Here is a 14,139-nt window from a genome sequence, read left to right on the forward strand (position 1 = left end):
TACAAAAAAATCTGCCAAACATTATGGTGCTATCTAGTTGTGCTAAGGTTTTCCGCTAAATATCCTAAAAGTCTTGATAGATATCCTTTGAGTAGCCATCTCTCTACTCACACTGAAAGGTTTTGTATCTCAGCAGCAACCCATTTAAGGATTCATGGGGCCCCTAGCACCAGAGCCAGTGTAAGGTTTTGCTGGGCGTTAACAAAGCACAACTGGTGTTACTTGTGCTGTAACAGCAGGGTACCCTTATCGGGGGTAGTTGGAACTTCAGAAGTGACTGACAGCTTCTTCTTTTCATTCTTGCAGTCTACCAGCCGCATAGATATTAAGATCCCTAACAATCACAGTGTGAAGCCCCCCTGGAACCAAGGGACCTTTAGCATGTGCTACTAGAATAAACCATCTCTGCTCAGCAGAGCTTCTGTTTGCACATGCCAAACTTTCACGCATTAAGTTCATTGCTGCAGCATAGTGAATTAAATTTTTCATTGAGCTATCCACTATGACCCCAGGGTTCCTTTCTCTGTCAGTTATTTTTAAATGCATTAACATATACTTCAATGTGGGGATTCTTCTTCCAATGTGCATCATCTGAGCTTTGTTTACCACAATGTTGTCCACTAATCCAATTTATTAAGAGATCCTCCTGAAGTTCTTCATAGCCTTGCACCATCCTGAATAAAGTTGTGTTATCTGCAGACTTGGCTGCCACTCTGCTCACACCCAGTTCCAGATCAGTTCTGAACAAATTAAATAGCACTGGCCCCAATACAGATCCTTGTTGGGGCCCATTGCTTACTAATTAATCTAAGTAATGATCGTGCTATACAGAACCAACAGCAAAAACTGCACTTCAGTATAATAAACTGTGTTTTAAAAATACTTACTGCTATCAGCTGAAAGCTTTTATGAAGCATCGCCACTAAGAGCTTTGTAAGGACAATCACCACCACTACATTATATGTGCCAACAATAACAGCACCCACAAAAGATTGCAGCTCTTCACCATAATTAAATCTGGTAACAAATATTGCTACGTGTGCAAGGGAGAATATATACCAGAACAGAGCAAAACAGGTGCCAATAAACCTGAAAAAAGAGGAAACATGTGGTTAGATGACCCACAAAGATGCAAGGTGTGTGTGTGTGTGGTGGGGGGGAACCTAGCCAGCATGTATTCAAGGTTAGAACATATTCTTGTAGGAAAGAAGCATTATTCTGACGTGCTACAAGGACTCTGAACTTGTTATTAGTATTCAAATCCAGTTTGTTTTATTTTCGTTCATCTGGATTTTCAAATACTAAATGTTACTCATATAAAAGTATTATATTCTAATGAGAGAAGAAATGTGTACCACCACAGGTGAAAGGATGGGTTAAAATTAACATTACCAAGTTATTCAAAGTTAGTTCAGTTATTCCAAAAATATTTAACAAAAATGCTGTTGGGGGCATCAATACTTGACTACCGTGTATTAAACTGATGGCTTGCTAAGGGTTCAAGGATGATTTGTTCATATTTTCTCAATAAATGATAAAACCTAGACGTTTTCCTAATTGGGTAATAGATCTACACCAAAAAAAGGGGAGAAACTGCACTCTGAACTGAGCTTTTAAATGGTCTGAAATTGGAGTTTAACAGCTGATCTTTGAGCATGCTTGTCAGGCAAAGCAGCCCAAATTCCTACTCTCAAGGGTTAATGTGCATCATGACTAATCTGTTCCATCTTGCAGTGTTACTAATTGGGTCCTTGCTGCCCACACCTTATTATCTTCCAGGCCAAACTGTGGGATGGTCTAATTGGCTCTATGTGAGAACTGGTGAGACACAGGATGGGAGGGGGAGAGTAAGGGTTGGTGAGGTAATTTTCTAGAGGGTTATAGCTCAAACACATTCTGATTGGTTCAATATCACTGTCTGACCCAGGTGGGCAATTCTTCATTGTGTTAGATAATTAAGCTAGTATATCTTGTTTTCTGAGGTGCTTGATTTTAGAGACCTGTGTTGCTTATAGGTGAACTAAACTTCTAAAATTTATTCTAGTAAACTTTACATATATATATATAATCTGCTTCTTAGGCATACCTGCCCTGGGAACCCCAAGGGTTCAGCTCTGGACTCCCTGGCAATGCTTATGCAGGATTAGTAGTTAAGCTGCTTGTGTTAGGAATTTGTTTGCTTCCAATATGCTCTACTCATATATTTGTCACCAAAAAATGTTTAAGCAGACTTCACAGGTTTCTAGTACATTCTGTCATGCAAAGAAAACTGAGCCATGTAATCTTGTCTCCAATTTCTCAACATTTTGGAGAGTTAGATAAAACGAAAAAAGCACATTGTTTTTTTCAGTGAGTTGTGTTAGACCATTCATCACAAAGGGTGCTAATAAGATTTAATACAGGCACCTGCAGTTCTGCCAGTGACTTTGTGGATGAAGCACTTAAAAACACAGTAACAGATACTGAGGCAGCTTAAGGAGAAAGAATTAATCATTCCCACCTTCTCTTTCCCATACAACCCTCTGCACCCCACAAAAGGCTTCACGAGGTCACGCAATTCCATGGACAAACAACTGTTAGGCACAGGGGGCAGCAGTGAAAAAGAGGAATAAGGCAACTGGGTCTCCAACCCAGTAGTGTGGGTTGTATTGTGCTACTTTATAGGATAGTAATTCTGCTTTACAACATAAATTGCAATATATGCAAAGCAGTCAGCATATTCTATCTAAATTGCTACATAAATGCTAACTATGAATGTTATGTCACCAGCTTAGTGGGACGAAGTCCAACTTTCAGAAAAGTTGTAGTGCTGAAAGCTACATTAAAGAACAAATTGGCTAATTTTTACCACTGTCTTATCAATGAACTCTTTGCAACTCACGAGTGGAATGTGTCATTGCTTTGCTGTTCGCAAAAGATCCCAGCACAGTCCTTCTCTTCATCTACAGTGAATCCTTTGTCATAGAGTTGGGTCAATCCAATAGTGAATGAGAACAATACTAGTAGAAACATTCCAAGAAATTTTCCAAAGTCTTGCAACATCTGCCCCATTGAAATCTGTAGAACATATTAATCAATATCAATTTTAATTATCAAATATTAATTACTATACACCAAAATTGCATGTCAAAACCTGTTACAAAAGCGGAATATAATCCCAGCTGAAATATGCATTGCAAAATAATTAAATCGTTAAGCAGCTGTATTAAATGCAATTGAACTACTACAAGCCCCTGAATTAAAATTGTTGTTTTTCATCTTGCTTTGTGTAATTGGCCATTAGGGGTCAAATAAAACTATATTTTGAATAACAATGGCACAATTTAAATGTAACACACAATGAATTGAATCCAAAGGCTGTTTTCTGCCAGTGGAAAGAGGGCAGTTTTGGCAACTCTACCCTCAGCCCACTGACTTCCTTGAAATGCTACTGTTGGGGGAGCATCAGGAATAGTTTTTGGATTTCTGCCAGTCATTACTTTCAATCATGAAATATCTTAAAGGGATATGTAAAGGTATGCATCTTGGAACATAACACAGTGGTCCCCAACCCCCGGGCCACGGCTCCCGAAGCGGCCTAGCTTGTGGCCCGGCAAGCTTCTTGCTGCAGGAGAGGGGGGGAGAGAGGGAAGTGCAGCTGCCAGCATGCCGGTGGTGCAAACACGCATTTGCGGACCTGTCACTCATGCATGTTTGCGCCTGGCGGGGCCACAGACGCGTACGTGCAGCAGTTCCGCACATGTGCAGAGCCGCCGCACATGCGCATTTGCGCCAATCGGTAGTGCAAACACGCATGTGTAGCAGGCCTGCACATGCGCAAAACTGCCCCGCGCGCGTTTGCTTTGTCCCACAGTTTTGGGAAAGATTGCTGTAAAACTTCAATTGCTGCTGTGTGGGCAGTAAAGTTTGGATTTTTGTACCCATTTGGCATCCATTTTTTTTCCTGACACTGTTCCTACAGTGGCCATTTCTTCCCTTCAAATATAATCAGTTCCATATTGTTATATCAATATACCACTGTAACAGTAAGACTGCTTATGCACTGGAGGTTTCATGCCAGGCTGCAGGCTGGAGTTTTAGCCATGGCAGGTTGCCCCACCTCTTCCTGTACCCACATGGGGGAGCATTTGGCCCGGTGCACCTCATCCGCCCCCGATTTGTACTCCTGCATGAGAGCTGGGGCAGTGAAGTTCTCAGTGCATAAACGATCTAAGTGAAACAGATTCTGTGAATTTACAGTTTTCATTCATTTTAAATGTATGTTTTTAGCCTTGTCAGTTGCAGAGGTATACAGGAGAAGGTATATCACCACATAAGAAGGTGCTAGAGACTAGTTTTAAAAAAATGAAACCTGAAATTTCTCAGAACCAGTTTTACTACCATGTGGAAGCCCCACTTATACTGGCAACTGTACCAGCAGACAGAGAAACCTCACAAGCCTTTTCTTGAGTGGGAAACTGATGAAGAGTGTGTGTGTGGGGGGGGGGGGGCGAAACAACACACCAAGGCAAAATTAAACAAAATGGTGCAGAGGGAATGGAATATATAATAGTTATACAACTGCTATGTGTTTCACATGCAGCTTCATCAGGGGAATCTTTCAGATTCTTTTTCATTCTGTTCCTGTATGTATGGGAATCGAATGAAAAAGAATCTGAAAGATTCCCCCTGATGAAAACGTATACAACACACATAGGGGTTGCATAACTATTAAGTTTTCCATTCCCTCTCCATCATTTTGTTTCATTTTCTTCCAGATGGTAAACGACTATACATATGAAACAAAATTTCTGTCCTTGTAATGCTATGTAAATTGCACTGTGCTTACTGGGTCTAATCCCCATGCAAATGTGCACAGAACTGCAGTTTATGATCAAAATCTTTTTAAATTTGGGATCTAAAGCCTCTATGGCAAACCTAAAATAAAAATGAATGAGAAAGAATATGGTGTTATGTTTGGAGCACTGCAGAAATAACTGTGGGCACAGGTGTTTGTTGTCCTGAAAAATTAATTCAATTGCAGGCCTGCTTACCCTTATCTGTAATATAGCCATTGATCAAAATAACAGATACCACTTACTAATCGTTTGTACATATTTTAAATCAAAGACTGAAATAGTACTTTTGAAACCAACCTTCTAGCAAGCATTGTTAGTTGAATGTAATAACATCAGTTACTAATGAATAGCTAATTAAAATGATTCAAGAGTCTGATGAACTTTATCAGATAAAGCACATTTCCCTCCTATGAAAAGTATGCACAAAAAGATGTTGAAGGAATACACTTCTGATTTCACTGAAGGAATATAGTGCAAAATTTTATTGGCATTTGAAGGTAATGACCTACTTTTGGAAAACAGCGCGGAGATTATTGCTCAATCGATGGTTGTCAACAACAGCAACTAAGGCTTCAGTGTGTCACTGAAAAGGGTAAGTGTTAGCTGTTTATATCTACCTGGAATTCTGATTTCATTACATAGAGGACTAATAAAATATGTTAAAGATGCAACACATAACTAAATGTGTACATTACATAGTGAATTTCAGAATGAATGGGAACTTGTAATGGCAATGTGGTCTGCATCCTTAATATACTGTTATGTCTGTTGCATGTTATCCATGAGAAGTTTGCCATAGAAAAATGTGATTAAAAACATAAAAAAGGGCAAGTAAACAAATAATCAGTGTTGCTAAATAAAAAGAATCCTTTTGTAAGTAATATCTTTTTTTGTTTTGCTTATAGGAGTAATTATTTAGATGTAATGAGGGAAGGGGAAAGGCCTCAACTTCACTCACAGCAAGGTGACAACATGGATCTTTTGGACATTTAACAGGTGGAATTATGCAACCTGTGTCACTTTTCTTCTTTGTTGTGGTCATATAGCTACCTACAGTCCCATTTAGATGAGGCTGCAGAATATTCTTTCAAGAATTTTGTTTCAGGTATCTTTGAAATACACCCAAAGCAAAAATGCCTTATTTTCCATGTTGTTTTTGCTTTGCTTCTACAGTTCTAATCAATATTTAATTAGTCACAGGAAGCCCACACAGTAAGGTCAACCACCAGCCATATGAAGACCAGCTTTACTGGTAAAGCCAATGATTTAGATGAGTTTTATTACAAGTGTAAACCATATATCTGAACTTAAATCACTGAGCAAATTTTGCCCATATATAAACTGACCTGAAGTGGCCCGAGGACAGAGCTTGTGGTATACATGAAGAAAAGTCGAAGATAACTGAGAACATTAGCAAAAGCAAAAAGACCTTCTGCCACCAGGGTAGGATGGAAGGCATCCCAATCCTTCCTCTCAGCAAAATCATGGAACTAGAATTATTCAAAGAAATTGACATTTAATTCTAATACAGTGGAAAAGCTAATGACAACTATTAACTGCCAGTGGCACACTGGTAAACAATAAAGATCCAAGAATATACCCCAATGTCTAACAATGCACAATAAGATGCAAAACCTCCTGAGACAAAATAAAGTATTAAAGATCAAACAGCTGTCCTACTGCCTTTCTGTCCATAAGATAAGCTAGTTTTACTTGAATGAGATTTTAGATCTTAATTTTACAAGGACAGTTGTAAATTTACTTAATTAGATTAATCTGAAATGTTCTTACATGACTATCAAGCAGAGCTTAAAAGATACAGCTCTGCCTTCCACTCCAAATAAAGACAGATAATGCACAGGTAATCCTGTCAACCTAAAGCTATCCCTTTCATCCATTATGTACAGGTGGAGATAACATTTCCTGTCAGAAGCTGGTCACAGGTTCCTGTCTCAAGATTCTTCTTTGAAGTTCAAATGTCCTCACTGCACTTAAATATCTTTCAGTGTTACACTTGAATGCCATTTCAGCATATCTATTAACGTTAGCCAACGTTCAGCTCAACTGAGTATTCATATGTCATAATCAGAGTATACAATGGTTCAGACTTGGATAATATATATATTCTTTTGTTTACTACAAAATACATTTTCTGCCTTCAATTTCTATTTCTTTATACCTCTCAGAATGCAAAAATACATGTAATATAGTAGCACAGCATGGAGCAGTTTGCAACCTTTTTTCAAGTATTGGATATACTTTTTCTTATAGAAAATAAACATACATACTTTTAATTCCATAAATATGCCAAATCATACACTTTTACATGCTACATAAATTATAGATGATGCATTTTATGTTTTTTAATCAGTAAGAGAAGTGTAGGTTTGATAGGAAAGTCAATATTACATACATTTGTTACCTCTACATTTTCTATTTTTCGGGGGGCAGGTGGAGGGGAAAAGGCTTTTTTTCTGTGGCTTCAAAACTTGCAGACATTTTATGTCTTTATTGGAGACTGAGAGTCAAACATCCTTCACAGAAAAGATGAGAAGGGTTGCTTTGTGCAGATACTCTGGCTGAAAATATGCATGGTGGCAACAAGGGAAAACTTGGATAGTCATTTGGGAAAAAAAACAACATGAGACCTTGGATGGCTGAGGATGACAGGAGGCCGAAATTTAGGAGAATGAGTTTACCTTGAGTTTCAATAAGTAGCCTTGGATAAGCTACAATTTTAAGCCTTGCCTATAAAATGGGAATAAAAAGGGTATATTGGTTTCATCCTACCCTGGAGAAATATGACCTGGCCACAGACAGATTTGTTCTGGTAACATCTACTGAACTGTACTCTGTGGGGCTCCTTTTAAAAATTCTTGAAAACTTCAACTATTCCAAATCATAACTCCTGACTTGTTATTTAGGACTTGCTGCGTTATGCCAGTCTCTCCACTTTGGCGGTTTGTTTGTTTGCAGATTAAACTCAAGTTGCTGACTTTGACCAGTAAAACTTTAAATGGGAGACAAAATACCTGAAAGACTACTTTATCCACAGAAGCTTCGACTGCCATCCTTTCATTTAATAGCAATGTGTGATTGAACCTTTCAGTGGTGACAGATTATGGAACATGCTCCCCTAGGAGGTTTGTCTGGCCCTCTCTTTGGCAACCTCAGAAAAGAGGTCAAGACTCAGTTGTTTCACCTAACCATTTACAGTGCCATCCTAAGCAGAAATGCATCACTCTAAAATCTATTGACTTAATACATCACTTAATACATCACAGATTGCTCTGTGACTTTTATATATGAGTTTTATAGTAAATGGACTCCGGGGAATGGTAGAGGACAGGAAGGCCTGGAGGATCATTGTCCATGGGGTCGTGATGGGTCGGACACGACTTCGCACTATATTTATACTAGCTTCAAAGCCCGTTCCTAAGAACAGGCCCTGAAATGGTCACCTCCCCTGGCCCCTGGCCAGGCCGCAGCTCACAGCCAAATCAAGTGGGGCAGCACTGGGCAGCTCATTAGCAGGGCCGAGACAGAGCTCCTTAGCAGACAATCAGCAGGCCGGGAGGCCATCGTGAGCAGGCCCAGCCTTGCAGGCCAGGAGGTTCCAGGCACCGAGGTGTCTGAGAGCAAAGAGGCTAGAGTCCAGGGCCGGAGGGCGGGAGCCACAGGGGCAGGGCCAATCAGGACAAAGCTGGCTACACCCTGATTGGCCCTATTCCAACTTGGACAGCCGGACACGTCCCACCCCCTAGTCTGTTTCAGAAATATATAGAAGAACAACAATGGATAAGGATATGTTTTTCTGTATAGAAGTACCGTATTTGCCAGCGTATAAGACGACCCCTCAACATTTCCACTCAAAATATAGAGTTTGTTACATTACATTACAGTACTATGGGCCACTATGGGCAGCTATGTCTCCTCCCAACTGAAGTGCACCTGGCGTATAGGATGACCCCCCCCACTTGGAGGCATGTTTTTCAGGGGGGGAAAGTAGTCTTATACGCCAGAAAATACTGTAATTCTGTGCTGTTTCAGAGAGCCAGCTTGGTGTAATGGTTAGGAGTGCGGACTTCTAATCCGGCAAGCTGGGTTTGATTCTGCACTCCTCCACATGCAACCAGCTGGGTGACCTTGGGCTTGCCACAGCACTGATAAAGCTGTTCTGACTGAGCAGTAATATCAGGGCTCTCTCAGCCTCACCTACTTCACAGGATGTCTGTTGTGGGGAGAGAAAAGTGAAGGCAAATGTAAGCCACTTTGAGACTCCTTTGGGTAGAGAAAAGCGACATATAAAAACCAACTCCTCTTCATTTTGTCAGTTCAACTGTAGTAATTTTGACATTGTGCAAGGTACCTTGAGGATACTGAAATGTGAGATGTGAGCATTTTAAATTTAAAAGATAGCATTAATTAGTGATTATCTGATAACCTGAATATCAGATAAGAATTCAAATCCATCTCAAAAATAGTGAAGTTAGTTGTCATTTCACTTCCAATTTTCAATAGCAGATACACTCAAGACATTCTTTGAATTAACACAGCAAAGCCTAAGAAAATATAAAAAACTAGACGTGATATTTGTTTTAAGTTTCTTATAATCCAGCACTAAATATATAAACTGAAATCAGAGTTGTGCTTTAAGGCTTTCCTAATTGGAAAGAGGGCTTTGACAACCATTAGTTGTATGGTATATTATTATACATTTTAAATTTAAGACACCTGGAAACCAACTGGGCAAAAAAGCAAGATGATGCAAAGAAGTTTCTGAAAAATGAATTCAACTGTGTATGTATGAATATAATAATAATAATAATAATAATAATAATAATAATAATAATAATATGACAAGATACAGTAATATTTACCTTGTTATGGGCAACTATTTTGAGAGCAAAAGTTGCTAAATAGAGAGAATTCATGACAAAACTAAGTTGGTTTCGTGATTCTTCTAGGAAGTCTTCTAGGCCTTCATACCAGAGTCTTTTAACATCTGACCATACCATTCCTGATGGAGAAAAGAGAGAAAGTTTGTGGGGCACTGTGGACATTTCACAATAATTTCAGTGCCGTCAATAATTCCTTTCATTCATGAAACATGACAATACCTCTTATTTCAAAAGTATTTTGGGGTTGGGAATATAAGAATTGTATGCACCTTAAAAGAACACTGGGTTTAAATTCTTAGTATATACATGCATAAATATATTTAATATGTACACATTTTAATGGCCACCTACCAAACTTTTTATTCAGAAGCACTATAAAGTCCCTTCAATGTCTAAGCAAGTTTATATATTGTAATGTAAGAAACTTTATAACAAGACACAATGACAAGAAAAGCTGTGGCTAAACCTAAATATGTTGGGCAGGTTGGCCACTAAGGCCAACAAAGTCCTGGTGAGCCAATAGTCTGGGAAATCAACCCCTTGCCATGACCCAGCAGCCCCAGCCTTGTGCAAGCAGAGTGGGAGCCTCCTCTTTCTTTGTTCCCCCTCTGGCAGGAGTGGGATGGGGTAGGGCCCTTATCCAAGGTTCTTGCCATGTAATCTTCCCTTAAGAAGAGTCTCCAGTGATTTTTCCTTCACTTATCTGAAGACATGGCTCTGGAAAGCTCATCTGTAACCACTATGCCACAATTCCCAAAGGTCAGTCCTCTCCCACACTCAACGAACATTCCAAATCACAGGTTATTGACACCCAGATCTCAACATCCATGCCCTCATTTGCCACCACGCCACCACAACCTCCCACACAACACACACATCCAACCCCATGCCCTTACAGACTGGACAACTCCTCCCCTTCCTCTTCCCACTGCCAAGCTCTTTGTCCCTAGTCACACAATATTACAGGGATGAAGGGACATTCACATTAGAATGCTAACAACCAGCTTTCTAGTTATGCTAGACTTACCAATAAGCCACAAAATTAGAAGATAGTCTATTCTCTCCAATGCTGGACCCATGGTGTTTTTTTTATCTTCATTGTACACTACTGAATACAAATTAAGTAACAGCAAAAATGTAAAATATGAAGCTCCGTGTATAATAAATTTCATAAAAGGAGTGTGAATTATTCGCCCTATACGAGATTTTGGGGCCATTAAATAACAAAAAGACAATATTGGCCAAAAGAGTCCAACAGTCAAGACTGTAAAAATCTTCTTAAAGGTGTGTTTGCGGCGATAACCAGCCATTTGTCCAAACCAGACAGTGTTGAGAAATTGCTGGCAATTGGATTGAGAAACAAACTGCAATAGAAAAACATTTTAATATCAATACATCCTCCCTATAGGAACGACTGAATGCAATGCTCAAAGCTTTGTTTAAACAATCAAGAGTACCAATTGAGTGTCACCAAAATGGTATTGAATTTTGAAGTGCATTTTAAAAATAATTTCAAAATAATTGTTCAGAATCAATTGTTTAGAAATACAGGATGGTTCAAGTAGCACAAGTTCAATCATTATTATCCCATATGTTGGCTGGCAATGGAGAAGCTGCTAACAAAACTAATAAAAATACCTCCAAATATAATCCTATTAGTAGCTATCTCACTCCACAACACCCAAGCACACAGGGCTCTAGTTTCCACAAAACAGTAAGTGGGAGGCAGGCCTCCCACAGCTGAGTTTTCTTTCCAGAGATGTTTAGTGTATACATAATCTTGCCTGGCCTGTAACCTAGCAACCCCTTTGTGGCCTTTCTCCAGCAGCAGGAATTGCCTACTTGCCAGAGAAACTCACAAAGTAATAATTCTCAAAAGGTAGCTGTGTTAACTCGTCAAGCAAAAGTAAACAGAAATATTGTAGCACCATAAAGAATTTATTTATTTATTTGTTTATTAAATTTCTATACTTCCCCGTATCCCAGCGTCAGCGAGGCACTGAGCTAGGAGCTCATTTTCTAGTACTAGCAGCGCGGACCTGCCTTGGTCCAGCTGGTGGAGGAGGTAATCCGTTAGGGCGACTAACACTGTTTCCACCCCTGGCTAGGCCGGAAATCTGACTGAAATGGGTCAAGGGCTGAAGTTTCCTCCAGGATTGTTGATATTTGGTCCATAGCAGCCCTTTCAACCAACTTCCCGAGAAACGCTAGATGCGAGATGGGGCGGTAGTTGTCAGGCTCCTGTGTAGCAGGGATGGTTTTTTGAGCAACGGGCGTACCACAACCTCTTTTAAACCATCCAGAAATTATCCCGTTGAAAGGGAGAGGTTGATTATTTCTTGGAGGGAGCCCAGAATTCTTATGTCTCTTGTTTTTAAGAGCCATGATGGACACGGGTCTACTGGGCAAGTGGTTGGCCTCGTTGCTGTTAGCATCCTGTCCACTTCAGCTAATGAGAGGTATCTGAAGTAACTCAGTGTTCTCTTCAAGGACAGCCAAGGGGCCTTTAGTTTGCTTTTTGTGTCCAAAGTTGGAGGACGTTGTGATGGAGAGTCAAGATTTTGTCTGCGAAAAGACTTGCAAATGCCTCACGGCTAATATCCAATTGGCTAATGTTTGGCGCCCCTTCATTGAGTGAGGTGAGGGATCAGACTACCCTGAATAATTGTGCTGGATGTGAGTGCACGGACGTCCATGGCACGGCATTACCCGTGACAGGATCCACTTAATCCTCTGCCAAAAATGAGATCCAGGATGTGGGTAGGGCCAACAACAAATTAGAAGAAGATGAGAGGAGATTCTGCACCTACCCCTACCAATGAGAGAATAAAACAGAGTACTAGAGCCAGTGGACTGTGCTAAGCCTGATTAAAGTTTCAATGCTAGTATGGACACCAAAGGTACAACTAAATGAGACCCATGATCAGTTCAATGTTGGGAGATCTGACCAGAGGTCTCTCACATGTCATCTAATTGTATCCACAATTTTTTTGAAGGTGCTACAGCCCTAGCACCTGATTACAAGACAGCAACTTAAGGGAGTAGGCAGCTAAATTTTTTCCCAAATTTTGATTCCAGTTCAAATTTAATAGATTTGATCCACCATTTAGAAGAAGAAGAAGAAGAGTTGGTTCTTATATGCCACTCTTCTCTACCCGATGGAGGCTCAAAGCGGCTTACAGTCACCTTCCCTTTCCTCTCCCCACAAGACACCCTGTGAGGTGGGTGAGGCTGCTTGATCAGAACAGTTTTATCAGTGCCAGGGCGAGCCCAAGGTCACCCAGCTGGCTGCATGTGAGGGAATGCGGAATCGAACCCGGCATGCCAGATTAGAAGTCCGCACTCCTAACCACTACACCAAACTGGCTCTTTTAGAAACATAACATTCAGTAAGAACACTTGTCTCTCATCTACTTGTTATGGTTCCAAAATGTCTCTACAATGAATTAATGAAGAAAATATACCTCTTTCTGATTATACTTAATAGCAAGCTTTAGGCGACTCAGATTCATTCTTTCTTCTAGCAGTCCTCGTTTATCCACAGGCTCATCACTTGCTGTGTGGTTTAATATGACTTCAAGTTCCCGTGAATTCCGTGCCTGTGCAAGCAAGTCTTTAGCAAAGGTTTTGCACTGCTGGGCTAGTTCTTCATAATCATTTCTAGGAAATACATAAGATGGCAACCATTATTTTGTTCCTGATCACTGCTCGGCATTCAGACTAGCAACACAATCCTATACTGGTTTATTTAGAAGTAACTCCTACAGTACTCATTGGGGCTTTCATCATCAAGGTTAACAATGCATAAGATTGCATTGTAAAAACCTGTCTAGACTCCAAGTAAATGTCAGAATAGACAAATTTCAAGTTAAGTATGTTCAGTCATCTAAATCATAATTTAGATCAACAAGCAAAAAACCCCAATGTAAATAAATTTCCCTATCATATAAGTCACGTTCCCCAAATGCTGAATATAAATGGTTCCTATAGTAACTAAAACATATTGGTTTGAAACAAAATGAAATGTTTATACAAATAAGGAGCATGAACCAAACTATATTCCACATGCTTTTTGTACCTCAGAGTTTTGCACCTAGAGACAAGATGGACAGTTGTGAAATTAATGGATTTCTGTTTTGATCTTTTCATACAAAGAAAGGTCATTCACACAATTATTGAATGCCTTTACATTCCAGAAATAATGGATGATAGATTCTAAGCAGTACTCTATGAGATGTGAGATAAGGCACAATTCACCCAAAAGCACTGTTAATTTCCATGGATTTCTTGAGAAATGCCTAATGTAGGGCAGCCTCTAAAAATGATTCCAAAGCTTCAATTGGTATAAAATATAGGACTGCTAAAAACAATTAATTCAAAGGATCATATCTTCCCACTTC

General features: G+C 39.7%; 1 protein-coding gene across 2 annotated transcripts in view; it reads right to left on the reverse strand.

Annotated features, from left to right (window-relative positions):
- Positions 1-14,139, reverse strand: part of TRPC1 (transient receptor potential cation channel subfamily C member 1) — a 32,579-nt gene that overhangs the window by 6,205 nt on the left and 12,235 nt on the right. For both annotated transcript variants that reach the window (XM_077348764.1, XM_077348765.1), the window contains exons 6-11: positions 13,204-13,399; positions 10,767-11,103; positions 9,719-9,858; positions 6,185-6,328; positions 2,882-3,057; positions 888-1,089 (exon numbers count right to left, since the gene is read on the reverse strand). In XM_077348764.1, coding sequence (XP_077204879.1) covers positions 888-1,089; positions 2,882-3,057; positions 6,185-6,328; positions 9,719-9,858; positions 10,767-11,103; positions 13,204-13,399 — 1,195 coding nt within the window. The remainder of the gene's footprint in view (positions 1-887; positions 1,090-2,881; positions 3,058-6,184; positions 6,329-9,718; positions 9,859-10,766; positions 11,104-13,203; positions 13,400-14,139) is intronic.

The sequence above is a fragment of the Paroedura picta genome, chromosome 8, assembly GCF_049243985.1.
Source record: "Paroedura picta isolate Pp20150507F chromosome 8, Ppicta_v3.0, whole genome shotgun sequence".
In the NCBI taxonomy this organism is placed as follows: Eukaryota; Metazoa; Chordata; class Lepidosauria; order Squamata; family Gekkonidae; genus Paroedura; species Paroedura picta.